An 18,944-nucleotide genomic window follows, 5' to 3' on the forward strand; every position below is an offset into this window, starting at 1 on the left:
CCCACCATCTAACCAGTCCCAGTGAGATGAACTGGGTACCTCAGTTGGAAATGCAGAAATCACCTGCCTTTTGCCTTGTTCTCGCTGTGAGCTGCAGACTGGAGCTGTTCCTATTTGGCCATCTTGCCAGCCCCCCATTTGTTATTCATTTATAAAGACACCCAAAACATCCTTACCAGTACTTTTTCTCCTTCCCTTCCTCTCTTTTTCTACTTCCCAACCTTTCCCCCGATCTCTCTCGGTCCCCCTTTTGCTCTCTAGTGCTAACAACCTGAGTTTGATTAACTCAGTAATTAAAGCTGATAATTATATGATTTCACTAGGACAACATTTGCAAAATGTACAAGTAGACTACAAATGTAGCCTCTTTGTTTGGATGTGTCTGTATATATATTCATAAAGTAACCATGAATGAAATCACAAGAAATGAACAATATATTTGGGGAGGGAATTTAGTGGCTTGGGGTGAGGAACAGAAATAGGAAATAAACTTTTTATTATATACCCTTTTATAACTTATGAATGATGCTTCTTAAAACCGCTGTTCTCTGTAGTGGGCAGATCTATGCAAACCTACCCCCAAAAGTTCAGGAAGCTGACAGGCTGAAGAAAGAAACCAACAAATCCATTTTCTTAGAAAGAAACATTTAAAAGGGAGTTACAAACAGAAGCCATGTCTGTGTCTCAGGTGGCAGCAAAACAAGATGGTGGATCCCTGCACCATTATAACCCCAGACCCAGGGCTTATATGCCATTGGAAAATGGTGATTCAGAGGGATGTGTAGGAAGATTGAAGTATGATAACATCAAGGTTGTTTTGACCTAAGGGCAGGATTTACCATAAGTGTGCTCTTACACAAGGAACAATAGATAAACTGGAAATCTTACAGACCTTCCTCGGACTGGGGTTAATCAGAAGTCAACATGGCAGATTAGCATCCAAGATGGAGTTACTTTAGCCTCCTAAGCAAAAAAAAAAAAAAGTCTAAAAGTAAATCTACATATATATCTCCAAATATACAAAGTTATTAGTTTAATAGTGCATAGGCAGCTCCCCAGATTCCATAACTTACTAAGTGCCCAGAGCAACAAAACCACTAAAAGTAACAGTTAGCTTATAAGTCTGCAATGGAAAAAAAATTTTTCTTTTCTCTGAAAATGGTTTTAGTTGCCATTTTATAGAAGACTGCCATGACACGTTTAGGGTACCATGTTTGAATCAGTGGCCTGGCAAAGGCACACTAGTGCCTTTCCTATTGTGGTACTATGTCAAACTCTGTGTTAGTATGCCTGGCCTGAAAACACACACACACACACACAAAGATTGGAAGATAAATCATCTGAGACTGTTCCTTAGTTGCATTGGAGACAGCTGCAATGAGGTAAGAAAAGTGACAAAGTTGAATTTTAACCTTGGTCTTTTTTGAAGCATAAGTTACAGCCATTCCTGGTTATGTAAGTCATATTCATACCCTTTTGGCAACATCTGTGTGGCAGAGATGCATGTTCAAGTTTGAGAGTTAGTTATGCAGGGATCGGATATTCTTGATTTTGCCTCACAGTTTTCTTGCTCTTCATTTACAGGTAGTGAAATCAAAGTTATCCAAAGAATATAACTTTATTAAAATGAAAAGATCAAGAAATCATATCATGGGAAGATATTTCAGCAATCAAAGCAAACTACAACAAGGCACTGTAACAAATCTTCGATCGCCATATCATGTCAGAGGTCCAATAAATCAGGTTTGTTCTGAAATCCTTCTCAGCAGGATGTGTGCAAATAAAAGGACTATGTAGGCTCCCTGCAGGAGAGCTGAATCTGGAGCTGGAGACAAGCTAGTCACCCGGACAATGGTCTAGGAGCCAAGCGCTGCGCATCGCACACATTTGGGATCGACCACACACACTTGTGCACACCAGCACATGCATGCACACCAGTACACACACAGTTAAATAATGATAACACTTCTTACAGCTTTATGAATTCAAGATGTGACCTTGAACAGCAATCCATTTCACAGTGAAAGACATACCTAGAAAAATGTTACTTGAAGCATAATTATTAACCAGAACCACTGTGGGCCAGGTATGGCATTGTGATAATAAAGAGAAATATAGACACTTAAAATTATGTGAAAAAAAGGATAATGCTCTTTCGTGTTGTCTTACCATCTCTATAGGTACATCAATATTGAAAAGGAGAAAAACCAATGACATTCCACTGGCAAGTAGAGGTTGTGCTTGCATTCTTTACCAGGAGAAAATGTGGTGTTTATGATGGCTTAGGCTTTGTGAATCTAATGCTTATGAAAAACATTTCTTCCTATACTTTTTAAATTTTATTACTGAAAGGAAAAGAACAGGAATGTTCCACAGGGGAATTTGAAGAGATTCTGTGAGAGAGATATAAAATGAAATATTTTATAGTTAAAACACCAATATATTTAACTTTACACTTCTTGTGTTCTTCATAAACATTCCCTCTTGTCCTATCTGTGCACTTCGATGGGTAACTGCAGTCTGAATTAATGAAATACATAATTTTAAAGTAAGTAACAAAATGTAGTTCCTCATGTATTACTTTACTATGTTTCATTGATGATATTACTTAAATCTTGTTTGCCATTACAGCCCTATGTAACTTAAAATTACAATTATATTTTATGTAAATATTTTGCAAAGGACTATACATTCTCAAATGCATAGGTGCTTTTTCCCATCAAGAATTTGCATATGTCCACAAATAGTATTATGTTACTAGTATCTATATTTTGATTTTCCTGAGCAACTGTATCAAATCCAAATTTAGAGTAGACATAAAATTATTATTTTAATTAAAACTGTGGCATACATATAATACATACCTAATTATAGTAGTGAGAACTATCTCTTCTATCTCTTTAGGTTCAAAATGGTGAATTTCTTTATTATACGAATGCTTTGTTGTGAGATAACATCACACAGTTACAATGGATTTTAGAGGTTTGTCTTTCTTGGGTGGGGTGGGAAGCTGAGAGGGTTAATTGAATACATGGCTGAAATTACCAAATGTATAAATACCTCAATTTCACTACCATACAAGAAAAAAACACCTATTTTGATTGATCAGTTCTTTTGTATGAATATCCACCTCCTTTAAATACTCTATTTTTATATATATTTTTATATGAAGATAAACATGAATTTATATTTAACTGTTTTAAATTATATTTACATAAATGCAAATATCACTTGATATAAACAATACAAATCTGCATCTTACAGATGATAATTTTTTTAGAAGAATGATACAGAATTAACTTTAAAAATAAAAGACTTTTCTAATATACACTTAAATGCACACATCATTTTTAAGTTTTCAGTGATTTTTTTAATGACATAAAACGTTACCAATGTGTGCAGCCTCTCCATCATGTTTTAACATACTGTATACTCTATAGCAGTATTACAGTCAGTATTTCATATAATTTTCTTTAGACCTAACTGTTACCATCTGACTGAGGTTACTCTGGTATTTATCTCTTCACTGCTGAAATAATAATGGATTTTAGAAACAATTGTAATAATATCGTTAATAAATGTCTTACTAGTAATAGTCTGTGTTTGTAGAGTATCTTTTATTTTCTTTTTTACTGAAGATGTACAACTATGCAAACAGTGACCACTTGGCAGGGATATTATCATGTGGCTTCAAGTATTATAGCGTGGTTAAACAGGATTAACTATATAGTTCCTTCTAAGCCTAATATTCTTTAAGTTTATGATCAGATGAACTTCCCACTGTGCAATGACCAAGATGTATGAAGATAATGTATTGTAGTGACAAGCTTTTTAAAAATAATAATAATAAGACACTTAAATGCTAGGAATCATTTTAATTGCTCCTTAACTGAAACTGCATTTTATTTTACCTAGGTGTATGTGTATGTATATGTGTTTGTGTATCCGTGTGCATATGTGTTTGTACATATTTAGCAAGTTCTTAATTTCAATGGGAAAAAATGGGAGTAGGCATTTTAACATATTTTTAGGTGTAAAACTTACAGGAAATGTATTATTTTGGTAAGAATTTATTAGAATCCAATCCAAACTAAACTAAAGAAAACATTTATAACATTAAAAGTCAAGAATAACTGCATAAACATTTCCAAGCATCACTGTTGATCTTGTGTGTGGGTGGGCGTGGGCGTGTGTGTGTGTGTGTGTGTGTGTGTGTGTGTGTGTTTAAAGGCACAGTGTACTATTTGTCAGCCACCCAAGTAGGCAGATAAGATCCTGCACAGACATGAAAAAGAAGGGCTCACATTTGCCTGCTGGTTGGGTTTACATTTGGGTCATTCAATTATCCTTGTGTTATTTGCCCATGTGCCTAGAAGTCTTCTCTACAGAGTAGTGATTCCTACTTAAGAATGTGTTGGAAGAAATTACTGATTTTTGAGATAGAAATATTTCCCATGATGCTTATGGAGAAAAAAACTAATACTATTCTCCATTTGAAATGCCTTTTAGTTTCCTTTCACTGAACAATTCCAAGAAGAAATATAGAAATGGCTCAAAATTATGTAACCAAATAAGAGTTATTTCAAAGCTATAATGCTTTGGCAGAGTAGGGAGGGGTATCTAATATAGTGGTGAGATTAAGAGCCTAGATAGTTAATCAGGGTTAGGATCTTATTAAGTATTTTCCTAAGGGCTCCTCCATGTGAGTAAATGCTGAAACAATTCTCTTTATCTAAAATTTATCTGAATTTTTATCTTATAAAAATCCCCCAAATTCACCAAGACCAGTGGCTATTAATGTATTTAAAGTGAATAAAAATGACTGAGTAAGCTCATATAAACTGATAACTTCAAAAATACGTGTTCAAGCACAAAATGATAGCATAGCAGATTCCACCATTTTGAGTGGATCAAGGAATAATTACTCTCCAAATGCTACTGTAGTTTTTTTTTTTTTAATGTGTACTTACAGTTGAAATGATTTTTATTGCTCTTGGAAACTAAGGCATTTTAATAGATCACTTCAGCCTAAGGGGATGAACCAGAAGTTGTCGGGAACCTCCAAAGACCTACTAAAAACAACAGGATATTGCCAGCACCTACAAACAAGATTTTGTATTTGGCACAACTTCCAAGGTTTCATACTGTCAAAAAGCCTTTTATCATGTTTTTATTGCTGCAGTAACTGCTATTATCAGCTTCCATATTTCTTTTATGATTCATTCACTTGATATAGGGGGATGTAGAACTCATTTTTTTCTAGTTCATATAGACCATGCAGTCCTCCTAAAATGGTATTCCATTTGTTTTCTTTATGCTTGCTGAAATGTAAAGAATTTGTTTTATGGCCCTATTAAATGTCAGATCACTATGCTTTAACATAATAGATACATAATCAAATATTACGGTGAAAACTTATCAAGAGTATTTAAATTGTGTAAGTCTATTTGAAAGGCAAATAAAAATAATTACTTAAAACCAACTAATAGTAGGGGCAAAATAAAAACCGTCACTTTTAGAGAAAACACCATAAAAGGATTCCTACAGTGTAATACTATTTAGGTAGCTTAAGTTTTGGATTTGATTTATGTTGTGTGATATTTTCTCCCAAGTCTGTAGCATTCTCTGCAGAGGACTTTTTAAAATTTTGTTTTTCAAAGACTTTTTTTCTAGCCCTTTTTGTAATATATCTGGGAAAAATATTCCATTGTAGATTAGGTTATGAGTAGACATTTAATATCTCTAACCAAGATGTCTTCTTAAGGTGATTTATGTGTAGCATCACATGATTCATTTTATCATATAAAATAAAAAAAAACTTTGTATAATATGAAAGAGTGATTCCTATGAAATCCATTAAAATGTTTAGATATGTTTTAAAAGCAAAATGTTTACAATTGATTATTGGTACACAAGAATTCAGAAGTAACATGGTTTCATAAATACAAAATGTATTCAATTGATTCTCAACTATGTAGTGACTTATTTTAGGGTTGGCTGGTGAAATGCAGCTATTTGATGTAGCTTTTGGGGCTATGCTACACAGTTTAATGATGGTGTGTGATTTATTTATATATTTTGTTCAATTGTATTTCCACTTTTTTATAATAAAACCTGTTCAAAATATGCAGATTGAAATCTCAGAGTATGCCATCCAGGTAAACATTTTAATTTTCTTTCCAGTCTCAAATTTTATTTGGTCTATAATTGGTATGCTTTTAAAATTAAGTCATAAATTTGAATATTAGAAAAAAAATTTAAGGACACTAAAATGAAACAAATAATATGTTGTAACTTGTAATATAACCATGTATCCACTAATCTCCATTTAGATATAAGAGGTTGTTTGGTTTCCAGTAGATCTTTTTTACGTTAATAGCTGGATATCTGGGGTTCAGAATTCTTGTGTCCCTTTTCAATAAATACACGGAAATAAGAGTGCAAAATGCTGACACTGAATGCAGTGCAGGCAGCCAAGGATAGATAGTCCATGAGGTACATCATGGTCTGTGCAGGATTGAAAGGAAGCTACAGTGTAGGCCTTCACACCAGGAGAAGCTCTTCTCCATTGGGTTTGGGGATGGATATATATGAGCACCTTCTAGCTACCTTTGACAGCTCTTGGACATCTCTTCAACTTCTTCTTAGTGTAAATCACATTGGAGGGTCCAATTTCCAAAGAAAAAGCAAATAATAATTTTAAGTCTTTAGTGGACCAAAAATTATAACCTAGATTAACCAAATAGCAAGTGAATGTGACTCTGATGATATTTTCTGAGTTAAAATCAGGAAAAATAGAAAATGTGCTCTAATCATCAATATAGTATATCCTCAAGAACTTGAAATAGAAACCCATTTTTTACTAAATTGATTTTTTCACCGAAGGGCTCACTCATCTACTGTGATCATTCCTGCTTGTCCTCACCTTTGCCTTTGAAATGGAACTTATGCAGTATTTTTCTGTGTGCATTTAATATGTAATACAAGATACCTTTTAAAGCTTACATTTTTATGTTCTCCTTCTTGCCTTAATTACATGTAACATGAAGCTTATGTTTTAATGGGCACGGGCTCTCCAGTTTTACAGTATCATAAAAAGAGTTTATGAGCCTTTTGTTAAAAATCGGTGCCTATGTCATTGGCAGGGCATGGAATTATTTATAAGATAAAATTCTTCTACTTATAAGATAAAACTTCTTCTACTTATAAGATAAACTTCTTCTACTTATAAGATAAAATTTGGTCTGAATTAAAAATATTATGAGAGAAAACTGAAACAATGCCTTTGTAGCCCAGAATGAGTTTAGTCATCAAATGGCACAAATTTGGGTCCATCAGTTTCTACCACATGTGCATACCCACTGGGGAAATCCTGATCTCTGTTCACACTTGCCTCTATAGAATACCCATTTCAATGTTCATATTAGTTATGCAAAATCAATGGCATGTTTTTAAAAGGGTGTGGATACACCCTTAGCTCAAGTTACTCCTGCCAAGAACAGGAATTATTTCAATAGGATGGAGTTTCCAGAGCCATGCTATTGGTAAACAGCCGGAAGTCTCTCTTGGCCACCTATCCTATAAATAAATTGATATCTTCCATGAATCATTTATGGATTCTGAGATGAGGCTGATACAGACATTGCATCTCAGGTTCTTATTTCCCAGAAGAATGGACAATCACAAAGTGGGTGATTGGCTTACATGGTGTTTTTCTCTTTCCTGGGGTCATCATAAGTCTTTGAAGTACTGAGCTTCTTGAAGTCGATTTCTCTTCCAATGGAAGCATCCCTGGGCAGTCATCTTTAGTAAACTATTATCAAATACAGTGAAAATAAATCCCTTCCCTTCACCACTGATCATGGACTTGTTAAGCTGCCTCTGCAGGCAAGAAAGTCAAAACTGTTGGGTCAAAGCCAAACCTTCCCTGGTTTGTGTCTGGGCAGAGTGTGTGTCAAATAAAAGACTTGAAAACAGGAATTCTGGATTATTTTCAAATAAAAACTCATCCATACTGTATAAATACGTGTGTGTGTGTGTGTATGTATAGATAAAATGTATGCACACACACACATACACACACAATGAAATAGATAATGGAGCAGTATCAAATAATCTTATATCCATCGAATTAGTTCCTTTAAAACATTCCTCTTATTTTTTATTTATAGCAGTATGTAAAACCTTTAGTATAACAGGTTCTATATCTCTGGATGCCTTTACCAAGTGCTCGTCTGAACATGTGGGGAATGCGCTTCGAGGCCTCTGCCAAGCAGTGACGGAGCAGGGAGGGACGTGTTAGGGGAGATGTTTGCTAGATGCTTTTCTTAAGAGGTGACAAGTAACCCAACTGCCAGAAATCACCAAAATAAGAAGATACTAGGAAATGTTGGACCGTGGACTCACGAGGGCTCCAAAACTAGAGAGAACTATAAACTATAGTTTAAACTTTAAAACTATAGAGAACTCGGGGAAAGAAAGAGAGCAGGGCAACTCTGTGCTCTGATGAAAGTAAATGGATCAGTAAAGTTCACTTATGGGAATCACTCTCAGTAGGGACTCTGGCCACATGCCGTGCCTCTGCCCTCTGATCTCACAGGGCCTTGTCACTGGCAAATGCTGAGATGGGTGGCTGAGAGGTAAGTCATATCCCTCAGTATGACTCAGTATGACCCTCAGTATGGCTGAGGGGTAAGTCATAACCCTTAGTTATGCGGCAGCATAACTAAGTCCTGTAAACTGTGGCAGAGGTTCCGCTGGGTGGAGGACACCCAGCACGATCACAGTTCTACAGCTCATAACTTCCTTCCTCCAAATCGAATTTCTAGTTGGCCTCCACCCATTTTCATTTCCCCTTTTTGACTTAGATGGTTTCTGTGTCCACCTCCATTATTGCATTTTCGCAGTATAATTACCTACAATCATCTATTTGATTACCTTGAGCCATTCATCTTTCTACTATCCAATCTCTAATGTAGAGTAGGGGCTCAGCAAACATTGCTCTCTTGCATTCTTTTCTCTGTTCACTAATTCTTAGCTCAGATGCCATCTCCTCTAGGAATCTTTCTCTGATTCCTCATACACTGATCAAAGTATTCTTTCTTTGCATTCCTTTAGCGTTCCCTGTTTACCCCTAACCCAGCCATTTTCTCTTTGTCTGTTTAAGTTTGTCCTCCCTAGAATGTAAACTCCATGCGGAAGGGACTGAGTTTTTTGTTTGTTTGATTGTGGATATGCAAAATTTTTAACTGTTTTATTGAGATAAAATTTACCTACATGAAGTTCACTCATTTAAAGTGTAAAATTAAGTGGTTTTTGGTATATTTACAGTTCTGCAGTCATCAAGATAATCTAACTTTAGAACTTTTTTATCATCCCAGAAAGAAACATAGCAGTCACTCTTCAACTTTCCCCACCTCCACTCCTCAGACTTCAGTGACCACCAATCCGCTTTTTGTTTCTATGGATTTGCCTACCTTGGATGTTTCATATAAATAAGATCACACAATATGTGGTCTTTTTGGCTGCTTTCCTTCACTTAGCATTATTATGCTTTAATCTTTGCACTCTCAGTTTAGAAACAAATTACCTGGCACAGGAAAGACACTCATGCATTTTTATTAAAAAAAAAAAACACAAACAAATGCACTAACAAACTCTAGCGTTTTCTGGAGTTAAAAATTGTGCTCGAAATAGAAGTTATCTAAAAGGCTTTGACAAAGCACTATGTTAGAAATAGTATTAATATCATCATTTCCTGATACCCTGTTTAGCAAGTACCAAATGTTTGTTCCCATTGTTTATATGTATTATTTTTAACTGTTTTATTGAGATATAATTTACCTACCATGAAGTTTACTCATTTAAAGCACAAAATTCAGTGGTTTTTAGTATCATTACAGCCAGGATTGAGGTGGAGTACGGAAGAAGTAGTTGGGGAAGATCTCAGGTACATGTGGAAGTTGTCGTCCTGGACTCAATGGGGAGGCTGCTAGAAGTTCAGGGAGCTGCTGACACCCGGTGCTGGGCCCTGAGGCTTGCAGTTTGCACAGGGCTATGGTGCTTCAGGCCTGCTCTTTGCCGTACCCCTATACCTCGTTCATCTCAGAAGAAGCAGATGTTCTTTCCACCCTGCCCCTAGCAAAACTGGAAAGGATTTGATGAAGTTATGCCCATGTCTAAATGAACCGTATCTCAAGCCCTCATAAGGGAACTGAAGTTTTAAGAGAGGACAAAGTAAGACATTTCTAGTTGTGGAATTTCAGGTATCAGCTAGCCAGAAATGAGACTATTAAAAGAAGCAGGGAGTATCATATAACTAATCTGGAAGAGTCTGCTATTTTGACACCAAAAATTGAGGAGCCAGGAAAAAAGCTATACTGATTGCCCCATTTAGAGATGTGAGTTATCGGAGCCTAAAGTGTATGGGAAGATACTCATGAAGGCCCTGCCCTTCCAGCATATAGACCAGTGGGCATGGCTTCTGATCCATAGAAATATTTCTACTTGCTTTCTTTTTCTACCATACTATCACCAAATGCAATATTAATGCAACATCAAAATTCAGTTTTATGTTATAAATCTTCCCTTAATTTTGTATATGATAAGTGCTTACAGATGCAAATCATGTTTAAATAGAAGACATAATGGTTAAAAGAAGTATGCCATATTGTAATAATTTTGCATACAGCTGTTTCAAGTTAGCATATGTGTATTCCCAGTCTTATGTATATGAGATATAAGTTAATGTCAACAGTACATTAACAATGCAACTGAATTTAATTATGGAACTGGAAGTGCTATGGGTAGAGAGATCACATTTTCACTGAAAAGTAGAGGTAGGAAGACATCTGTTTCTAGTGAGTTTCAAATAGGTACTTGTGTCTTTTACACTCACCAATTCTATAATTTTTTTGCAACAGTGCAGTAGCTAAAAGATTTCTCTGCATATTTTTTCCTAAACAAAGACAGTAGGTATATTCTTCAGCAATTTAATTTTGCAAGTGGAATTATATGTGATTTTGAAATATGAATCTGGGAAGTAAAAAGAGGACTGCAAAGCATAAGACTGATACTCATACTTTTGTACAAAGCTGTGTCTGGTATTCAGAGCAAATGAAAAGCTTTCTTGCTTTGTTACCAGATGACTCCCTACTGTGTCCAAAATTCTTTATTTTACTGCATTCTACTGTTTGAAATCCTTTCAATTAGTGAAATCATTTAAATTAACCTCCAGGCTCTCTTAAGATGCTAATATCTTTGGGAGGGTTGGGGCTGTTAGACATTTACGATATGAGTGAATTTAATCACATTGTTTTTCTACCAATAGCTGGCTAAATTCCATGCACTGAGTAAATAAGGGGAATGGGGTGTAATTTTGAAGAGAACCCTTTTAGGAAAAAGATTCCTGTGGGGGAAAGGGGAGCCTGAGAAGCAGAGGGACATTGACTGCCTAAGGGTCAGTGTGACCGAGCGCTATCCTGTGCCAAGTTCACCTCTAAAGACTGAACTTTAAAATCACTTACAGTTGAGCAATGGATTTGGCATATAGCTTCTCTGAGGAATTGCTAGAGGAATTTGAACTATTTACTTGGGAGAGCAGAAACTTCAGAGATGACCTGATTGGGCTACTCCCATCACCCACTGTTTTGCATTTTATCAATACAGCATAGTCAGAAGACCTAATAAACACATTTCTTGAGCCTCCATCTGGCCATTTCCTGGTTTCCACCACGGCAGAAAGCAGCAAAAGATTTTCCTTTATAGCACTGCACTTTCAAGCAGAAGTCCACTGCATCTAAATGCAGACCACCTAGATGGTTGCCAAGGAAGAGAAGCAATTATTAAAATGGAGACAGTTACCTGCTTAAAAGCTGATTGAAATTAAAAGTTTATATTCTTCCTTTATTGCTCATAGAATCTGAATACTCTTTCAGTGCAATCTGGCTGAGATGCCAACTGTCTCATGCTATAGAAGAATATTTTTCTCTTCCTTTTTTTTTTTATTTATTTTTAGTTTAATTTTTTGAGACGGGGTCTCAAAAGACTCGTGAGACCCCGGGCTGGAGTGCAGTGGTACAATCACGGCTCACTGGCAGCCTTGACCTCCTGGACTTAAGCGATCCTCCCACCCCAGCGTCCTGAGGAGCTGGGCTGCAGGTGTGTGCCACCATGCCCAGATAATTTTTGTATTTTTTGTAAAGATGGGGTTTCATCATTTTGCCCAGGCAGGTCTCACACCCCTGAATTCAAGTGATCCTCCCACATCGGCCTCCCAAAGTGCTGAGATTACAGGTGTGTGGGAAGAATATTTTTCTGAAAAACCAGGAAGATTAAAGAATGCAGTGGTGGCCTTCTATCTTCTAAAGGATTTTCTAAATTTGACTAGATATGCTCATTGTCTTTGGCCTCCACAGACAGAAGGCAGTTTAGTGACTTGAGGATAAACTACAAAAATTCTATCCTTTGTCTCTAGCATGCAAATAAAAAGCAAAAGCATAACTGTTACCTAAACAGAATCTGCTCCACTTTGCCATGTTTATTTCTATATTGTCATAAAATGCCTGCTGGCTAAACTCTTGTGGGGAACAGGATTCAAAAGCTTAAAGCACCATTCTTATGGTTCCAAAATAAAAGACAAAGGAGATAGTGAAAGAACATGAGAAGGATAAGGAAAGGGAAGAAATGACAGCAATAAAAATTGAAAGGAGAAAGAAAGAGGAGGTTCAGAAACCCTAAAGAAATGGTGGCAGATGTCATTTGGTGTCATGATTATCAGTCAGCAAGACTGGTCTAGAATTTAACCACAGTTCAGCAAGTAGATTTTGGAGGTTGCCACAAATGGGCCGCGAAGGGTCACTAAAATGTTTAATTATCCAGATGTGTGTCTGGCTTTACAGCCATGAAGTGACTGCATTGTCAACAGGATACAAAGATGCTGTTAATCAGGGACAGGACAATGGTAGTCACAAAAGGAAAATAAATGTCATATTTCATACAAACTAATCTGATTAGTCGTACTTTTGGAACTGCCTTTTGAAAAGAACTAATGCTTTTCTCAGTTTAGTCATCAGAATCATGAGTTTGTTTGCTTCAGAAATAAACCTAACCACTGTAACTCATTTGCTTACTGTATTTCTCACATTTCTTAGTAATAAAAGTTGTCCTAAATTCTGATTCAAATCTTCCCAGTTTAAGTTATCAAACTATTTCAGTAAGTACTATATTTTCATTACTTGGTCATGATTCAATTTTCTCTCAAAGATACTTTCCTAATTGCTTTACACTGAAGATGATTAGTCTGGAAAGCTAAATCAACACCTGAAAATTCATTTCTGATTTTATCAATTGCCAGTACACATTTAAAACAGAAGCTATTTTCAATAATCATGATTTGAAACATGGAACTACCAGATCAAATATGATTGGCCTCGTAATGTACCAGACAGTGCATGCAACTACTAGAATTACTGTGACTGAACATCAATACCAAAGAGCAACTGCTGTAGGCCGGGCAAATATTTCAATAGCTGACATCAAGTCTTAACTGGCCACGGCCCTTAGGCAGTGATCCTGACAAGATCAGCTGTTTCCCAGCACTGCAAACTTACTATGCGTGGATTTCTTGTCCATTGTTCTTGTCTTCCTGTATTCCTGGTTTCAAGCTAGCAGACTATCTGGAGTGAAGATGGCTGACGTTGCTGTATAGTCAACCTGCTTAGATGGTGTCAGAGCAAATTACTGCAATGTAATTGTAGGAAAGTGTAAAATTGCACACTGTGGATAAACACTCCCTGGCCAGACTAGGTGGCATTCTAAGGACATTCAACAAAGGAAACAGTATGCTTGCAAGACTTAAAAAAAAAACTGCCACAGAGATGAGTATGATCAAACAAAAAAATAATTTTATGTGGTGGATTCTTGCTGAGGCCTCTAAAGCCTCTAATAGATGCACTGAGAGATGACAGAAGACTTACAAGCATGGCTCAGTTCAAAGAGTTAGGATCAAGGATTTCCAAAGTATTGTGCCCACCTACTCATGAAGCCACAAAACTGAATAAAATCCTCACAATCAAAAACAACATGTTGTTTTGAAATATTAAATGAAAAACAGATTACTAAAGCAATATGTACAATATGATACTTTTGTATAAAATATACAAAATTGAGGACAAAAATCAAAGGAACACATTAAAGTGTCAACAGAAACTCTCTCTGGTCCTGGGATTACAAATGATTTTTCTTTTTGTTTATTAGAATATTCTAATCTTTCTACAATGAATATACATTAAGATGGTTAAAAGTTTCGAAAGAATAATCAAGATATTTTAAAAATCAGATTCTGTAGGAAAATAAAAGTGGAAACATTTAATAAATAAAAACACAACCCCAAAAGTCCTGACATTGAATGGATCTAATCAGTAACGATGATAAGTCTAAGAAATATGTCTTTTTTATGGAATTTCTGGTTAAAAGTGGTAGTATAAACATGAATATTTACTTTTGCTCTTTTCCAAAAGTCCACAATAACAATAGTAAATTAATGTTTAAAGAACATATGTCTAAAAGACAAAGAACAATACAGGAAACACAGCAATATAGCTTTGAAAACTGTAAAGCAGATAACTGAGTAATAACTGAATTATCAGACTCAAGTAAGTAGAATCCTAAGCCATTTGTGGAAGGTCAAGAAGCCACCTGTTCAACACCATAATATTTCTGAAAGTCTTAGAAATTGGGACCACTACAAGCCCTGTAAGTAGAAATGAAAGTAAGGCTAAAAGTAAAAGGACTGGCTGAATGTTTAGGAAGCAGTTAGACCCTCAGATTGCTTCCCTCACTAAAGGGAGCTTAACAAGTGTCCGCGAGACCCCAGCAGAACATGGTGGCTCCACTCTTTGAAGAATGTAAAATACAGGGTATTTGGACTGAAGGACACTAAGAAAAGTGAGAATTCAGATATCAATCTTTAAAAAAAATTTAGACAGTGAATGCTAAGACTTCTTAAGCTCTCTTCTACTAGACCGAAGAAGATTAGTCAATATCATCAAAACAGAAGACTAAAATATTCTTCTCTGGAGAAACTGACCAACCTAAGAGACAAGACATAAATATACTGACATTGAAGATTTGCCAATAATATCACCCATCAAAATCATCCTAAATTAAAACCCAAAGTCAATAAGTCCCACCCACATGGTCTGAGCATCTAATTGGCTTTTAAGTACTCTTTCATAATCATGAGCAACAACCAAGGATTACTGGACATCTGACGCAAGTTTCTAAAATGACAGAGACAAAGAAAAACAATGAAATAACTTGGAAGAAGCAGGAGGAGAAAAATTTCAGAAAATGTCATTGATACATTGCATTAGAATAATGCCCCCTCCTCTAATATGTCCACATCTGTATTGGTTTCCTCAGGCTGCCATAGCAAAGCATCACAAGTAGCGTGGCTCAAAACAACAGAAATTTATTGTCTTACTGTTCTGGAGGCCAGAAATCCAAAATCAAGATACTGGGAGGGCTACACTCCCTCTGGACGCTCTAGAGGTAAATCCTTTCTCACCTCCTCCAGCTTCTGCTGGTTCCAAGCTTTCCTTATGGCATCACCTCCAGTGTCTACCTTGGTCTTCACAGGTCTTCTCCTCCTTCTCTGTGTCTGTGTCTCTTCTTCTTTCTCTCATAAGGACCCTTGTTACAGGATTTAGGGCCCACCCAGATAATCCAGGATAATCTCTTGTTAACATTCTTAATTACATCTGAAAATATTCTTTTTCCAAACAAGATCACATTCACAGGTTTTGGGCATTAAGACATAGATATCCTGACCTCAGGTGATCTGCCCACCTTGCATGGTGAAGCCCCATCTCTACTAAAAAAAAAAAAAAAAAAAAAAATTAGCCAGGTGTGGTGGTGCACACTTGTAATTCTAGCTACTCAGGAGGCTGAGGCAGGAGAACTGCTTGAACCCAGGAGACAGAGGTTGCAGTGAGTTGAGATTGTGCCATTGCACTGCAGCCTGGGAGACAAGAGTGAGTACTCCATCTCAAAAAAAAAAAAAAAAAAAGGAGCATAGATATATGTCTATTTGGGGGGCGCCACTCAACCCACTATAATGTCCTAGTCCCTGGAACCTATGAATATGTTACATGGCAAAAGGAACTTTGCAGCTGTGATTAAGTTAAGGCTCTTGAGAAGATTTTCCTGGATTATTCATGGGGTTCCAATGTAATCACAAGGTCCTTACAAGAGGGAGGCACAAGGGTCACAGTCAGAGAAGAAGATGCAATAGAAGCAGAGGAACAGGAGATGTCACAACAGAAGCAAAGGTCGGATTGATGTATGGAAGGAACCACAAGCCAAGGAAAAGAGGTAGCCTCTAGAAGCTGGAAAAGGCAGGAAAACCAATTCTCCTCTAGAGTCTCTAGAAGGGACCCAGCATTGCTGATCCATTGTAGATTTCTGACCTCCCAAACTGTAAGATGGTACATGTGTGCTGTTTAAACCACTCAAAATGTGAGAATTTTTTAAAGGAGCAATAGGGAACCAATACATAATATAAAATGATAAGATAACATAGCAGACTCAAAATTAAAACAAGTTATTTCATTTTTAAAAGCATGCAAAGAAACATACAAAGAGCTCTTAGAAGTCATACACATACACAAGCACCTGCACACACATATACAGGTCCACACATATACATGTATACTAGCAAAATGAAAAAATAGAAATCTATAAAGATGTAATTGAGAAAATCACATATAAATGAGAGAAAAACATACAAAAGAAAATAGAACAGAACAGTTACAAAACTTAAAGAATCAGAAAGTTGATCCAATGTTCATAAAATAGAAAATTCAGGAGAAAAAAATGGAAGAAAGGAAATCAATAAAAATAATTTGACAATGCTTTTCTACAAGCAAAAACACAGGTTCCTATATTGAGATAGGCTACTGAGTGTCTAGACCAATCGATGAAAATATACCCACATGTAGTCACATTACCATGAAGTTTCCAAACATTACAGAGAAAGAAAAGATCCTTAAAGATAACCAGAGGAAAAAAGGGTCTGGAATGTTTCAGTAGTAACCATGGAAGCTAGGAAACAATGGGGAAATGTCTTTAACTGTCTGAATGAAAATTATTTCTAACCTACAATTTGATATCTAACCAAACTATCAGGGTAGGATTATGCTATTGTAAAACAGGTAAATTCTGACAAAAATTTACTTTACATACACTTTTTATCAAGAAGCTACAGTAGTATGTGCTCCACTGGAACAGGACAGTAAACCAGAAATGAGAAATACACAAGATTCAGAAAAATGAGGTCTCTATTTAGAAACAAGGAAAATATAATCCCTGGGATGAAGGAGAAGAGGATCCCTGGACAGTGGGGCACCAGGTGTAAAAGCAACCATTCCAGATTGGAACAGGTCAGGGGATGTTGCAAGACACTGTGCCAAAAACATGGAATTGATAGCACTTCTCATTCATCAGAGGAGATTTAGAAAACTGGTGAGGTTCGGAGTTTGATTCATGACAAGCACATAGAAAGCTAAGCAAATGGGAACTCACAGAATGGTGAGTTACCAGAGGCTGAGGATGGAGGAGGAGTAGGAAGATGTTGATCAAAGAGTAGGAAGTTTTAGTTTGACAGGAAGAATAATTTTTTTAATTGCACATTATGGTGACTATGGTTAATAATAACACATTTTTCAAAATTGCTAAGAGAGTAAATTTTAAATGTTCTTACCACAAAAAGGTAAATATTTGATGTGATGGAACGTTAATTAGCTTGATTTAATTATTCCATATTGTATACATCACGTCGCTTTGTACCCCAAATTTATATAAATATAATTTGTCAATTTATAATAAAATTTAAGAAAAGAAAACTAAGTGGGGGAAAAAGGCAAGTGAGGAAAAGGGAAATAATCACTGTTTACTCTATAGCTTAGCAAAAATAACATTACGTGTCATGATAATATAAAAGCTCACTAGTGATCTAACCACAATTTCAAGATATCTATATTCAAAATGGAAAGGATAAGAAAGTACACACGTGCAGGGATGGGGCTGAAGATCACAGATAATGCCTAAAATTTAAAAAATTAAGAAGAAATGGCATCAGTATTAATATATAACAAATTGAAGAAAAATATCAAAAGAATCAGGTCAAAGAGCTGCGAGTTGTTATTCCCGGGGAGGGGAAAATGGTAGGGAAGTAAGAAACGTTTTTCTTTGCAAGACCTACAGAATCGTTTATTTCATGAATGTGATTTTTAAAAATCTATGGTACTGTTACAAATGTAGTGAGAGGATATTTTATTTAAGCTGTTTTGCAAAGTTTGATTAGCCTACTGAATAGTACAGTTTAAATATTAATATAAGGAAAGGAGCCTCAAAAAAATTTCAAGATTCACTGCAGGATACTGCATAAAACTAAGGGAAACAATCCTGGTTGAGCTTAATCTTTCCAGGTGGTTCTTCTGTTTCCTCCAGCTGTTAAATATACTTATGACTTTCAACTCCTTTCTTTTGTTCATTTTTGAATTCCAAGCAAGACACACCTTAAAGCAAGCAATTACCGAAAATAACCCTCCGTGGTAAGTGTTATCAAATCACTTCAATTATTCTGAAAAAATGTAGCATATTTCTTTCTACACCATCACAAGCAGTCATAACCTGTTTTGTCAAGCATGAAAATCTATGCAAATCTATCCACAAATAATTGTGAATATTATATGAATCAAAATATTTCTTCAGTATTTTTATGAGCATCTACATACAGCAGTATTATAGTTCTCAAATACAACCTATTGATTTTAGGCCACCTGCTGTTTATCTATTTTGTGATTTAAATCCCATCCAATTTTCCAACCTCATGTTGATTAGGCCACCTGATATGCTTCTGGGCCACTTGCCTGAGATGACAA

At 35.9% G+C, this 18,944-nt stretch overlaps 1 protein-coding gene and 1 long non-coding RNA gene across 5 annotated transcripts in view; one reads left to right on the forward strand and one right to left on the reverse strand.

The window, feature by feature from the left end:
• CPED1 (cadherin like and PC-esterase domain containing 1) overlaps positions 1-3,593 on the forward strand; it is a 317,128-nt gene extending 313,535 nt beyond the window's left edge. For all 3 annotated transcript variants that reach the window (XM_009243173.4, XM_054559715.2, XM_009243172.4), the window contains one exon: positions 1,585-3,593. In XM_009243173.4, coding sequence (XP_009241448.3) covers positions 1,585-1,797 — 213 coding nt within the window. In that variant the 3' untranslated portion in view covers positions 1,798-3,593. The remainder of the gene's footprint in view (positions 1-1,584) is intronic.
• On the reverse strand, positions 3,048-17,088 carry LOC129060461 (uncharacterized). Of its 2 annotated transcripts, none has more exons than XR_008527211.2 (3): positions 16,995-17,088; positions 13,611-13,740; positions 3,048-10,146 (listed from the first exon to the last, which is right to left on the reverse strand). It is a non-coding gene; the product is annotated as an uncharacterized LOC129060461 (long non-coding RNA). The 2 variants fall into 2 exon arrangements; XR_008527210.2 differs by having other exon boundaries at positions 13,611-13,713; positions 16,995-17,073.
• Positions 17,089-18,944: the final 1,856 nt, after the last annotated feature.

The sequence above is a fragment of the Pongo abelii genome, chromosome 6 (genome assembly GCF_028885655.2).
Source record: "Pongo abelii isolate AG06213 chromosome 6, NHGRI_mPonAbe1-v2.0_pri, whole genome shotgun sequence".
Classification (NCBI taxonomy): domain Eukaryota; kingdom Metazoa; phylum Chordata; class Mammalia; order Primates; family Hominidae; genus Pongo; species Pongo abelii.